This window comes from Verticillium alfalfae, genomic scaffold (genome assembly GCF_000150825.1).
Source record: "Verticillium alfalfae VaMs.102 supercont1.1 genomic scaffold, whole genome shotgun sequence".
Classification (NCBI taxonomy): domain Eukaryota; kingdom Fungi; phylum Ascomycota; class Sordariomycetes; order Glomerellales; family Plectosphaerellaceae; genus Verticillium; species Verticillium alfalfae.
The window spans coordinates 1,744,314-1,745,318 of NW_003315038.1; the positions used below are offsets into that span (position 1 = coordinate 1,744,314).

At 60.0% G+C, this 1,005-nt stretch overlaps 1 protein-coding gene across 1 annotated transcript; it reads left to right on the forward strand.

Moving 5' to 3' along the window:
* Positions 1-12: 12 nt before the first annotated feature.
* On the forward strand, positions 13-725 carry VDBG_00530 (fatty acid-binding protein; the record flags this gene model as incomplete). Its single annotated transcript, XM_003008802.1, has 2 exons — positions 13-45; positions 171-725. The coding sequence occupies 2 exons, from the start codon at positions 13-15 to the stop codon at positions 723-725; spliced, it is 588 nt and encodes a 195-aa protein (XP_003008848.1).
* Positions 726-1,005: the final 280 nt, after the last annotated feature.

Sequence of the window (1,005 nt, forward strand, 5' to 3'; positions counted from 1 at the left end):
CGGCGTACCACGATGAAACACAAACACCAGTCAGCACCGCAGAAAGTAATGTTTAACACTAGCACCGGTTTACTGCTCACGATCAGAACTCACATCAGCGCTCGCCCACTCGTACGATCCCGCTTGCGCTTGGGTAAATTACTTAATAAAGGTAGTGTTGAACCACAAAGTTATATCCAGTTGCGGACCTCCAGCCAGCTCTCTGCTACTGGCAAGCACACCAGCCTTCTACCCCCCCCTCCAGAGTCCGGTTCGTCCGGGTTCTTGAAAGCTTGTTCCCTCCACCATGGCCCAAGGGCAACCGCATTCGTCCTCCGCCAGATCAACAGCCGCTAACGCGCCCTCGCTCCTCCCCCTTCGCAGCCAAGTTCCCCTCCTCGGCCGCCTTTGACGCCATCAACTCGGCCCTCAGCAGCGAGGCCGACCGCAAGGACGCCATCAAGCAGGGCAACGCCGTCTTCGCCTTCACCCTCAAGAACTCGGCCGGCGAGACGGACAGCTGGCACATTGACCTCAAGGAGACGGGCACCGTGCAAAAGGGCCTGCCTTCCAAGCCCACCGTCACGCTGTCCCTGTCCGACACCGACTTCGCCTCGCTCGTCGCCGGCAAGGCCAATGCCCAGAAGCTCTTCATGTCCGGCAAGCTCAAGATCAAGGGCGACGTCATGAAGGCCACCAAGATGGAGCCCATCCTCAAGAAGGCCCAGACCAAGTCCAAGCTGTAAATGTTTCACCATATGTTGTCAGGCCGGGGCGGCAATCAGGCGGGAGAGGAACAAGTCGAGACGGCAGGCGAAGCGAGGAGAGAGAGACACAGAGAGAGAGAGAGAGAGAGAGAGTGGGGCACGCGCGCGCGGCGTGCCGGGGGACCTGGAGTTTGCGCTTGGGATCGCCGTGCTCTCGGCGGGATACCCTTCCCATGGACACTTCCGTGGTCTTGTGTTCCCCGAAGAGGTCGTTGGGATTGGTGGGCGGTGCCGGTTGCGACGCTCGAAAGCATGGTGC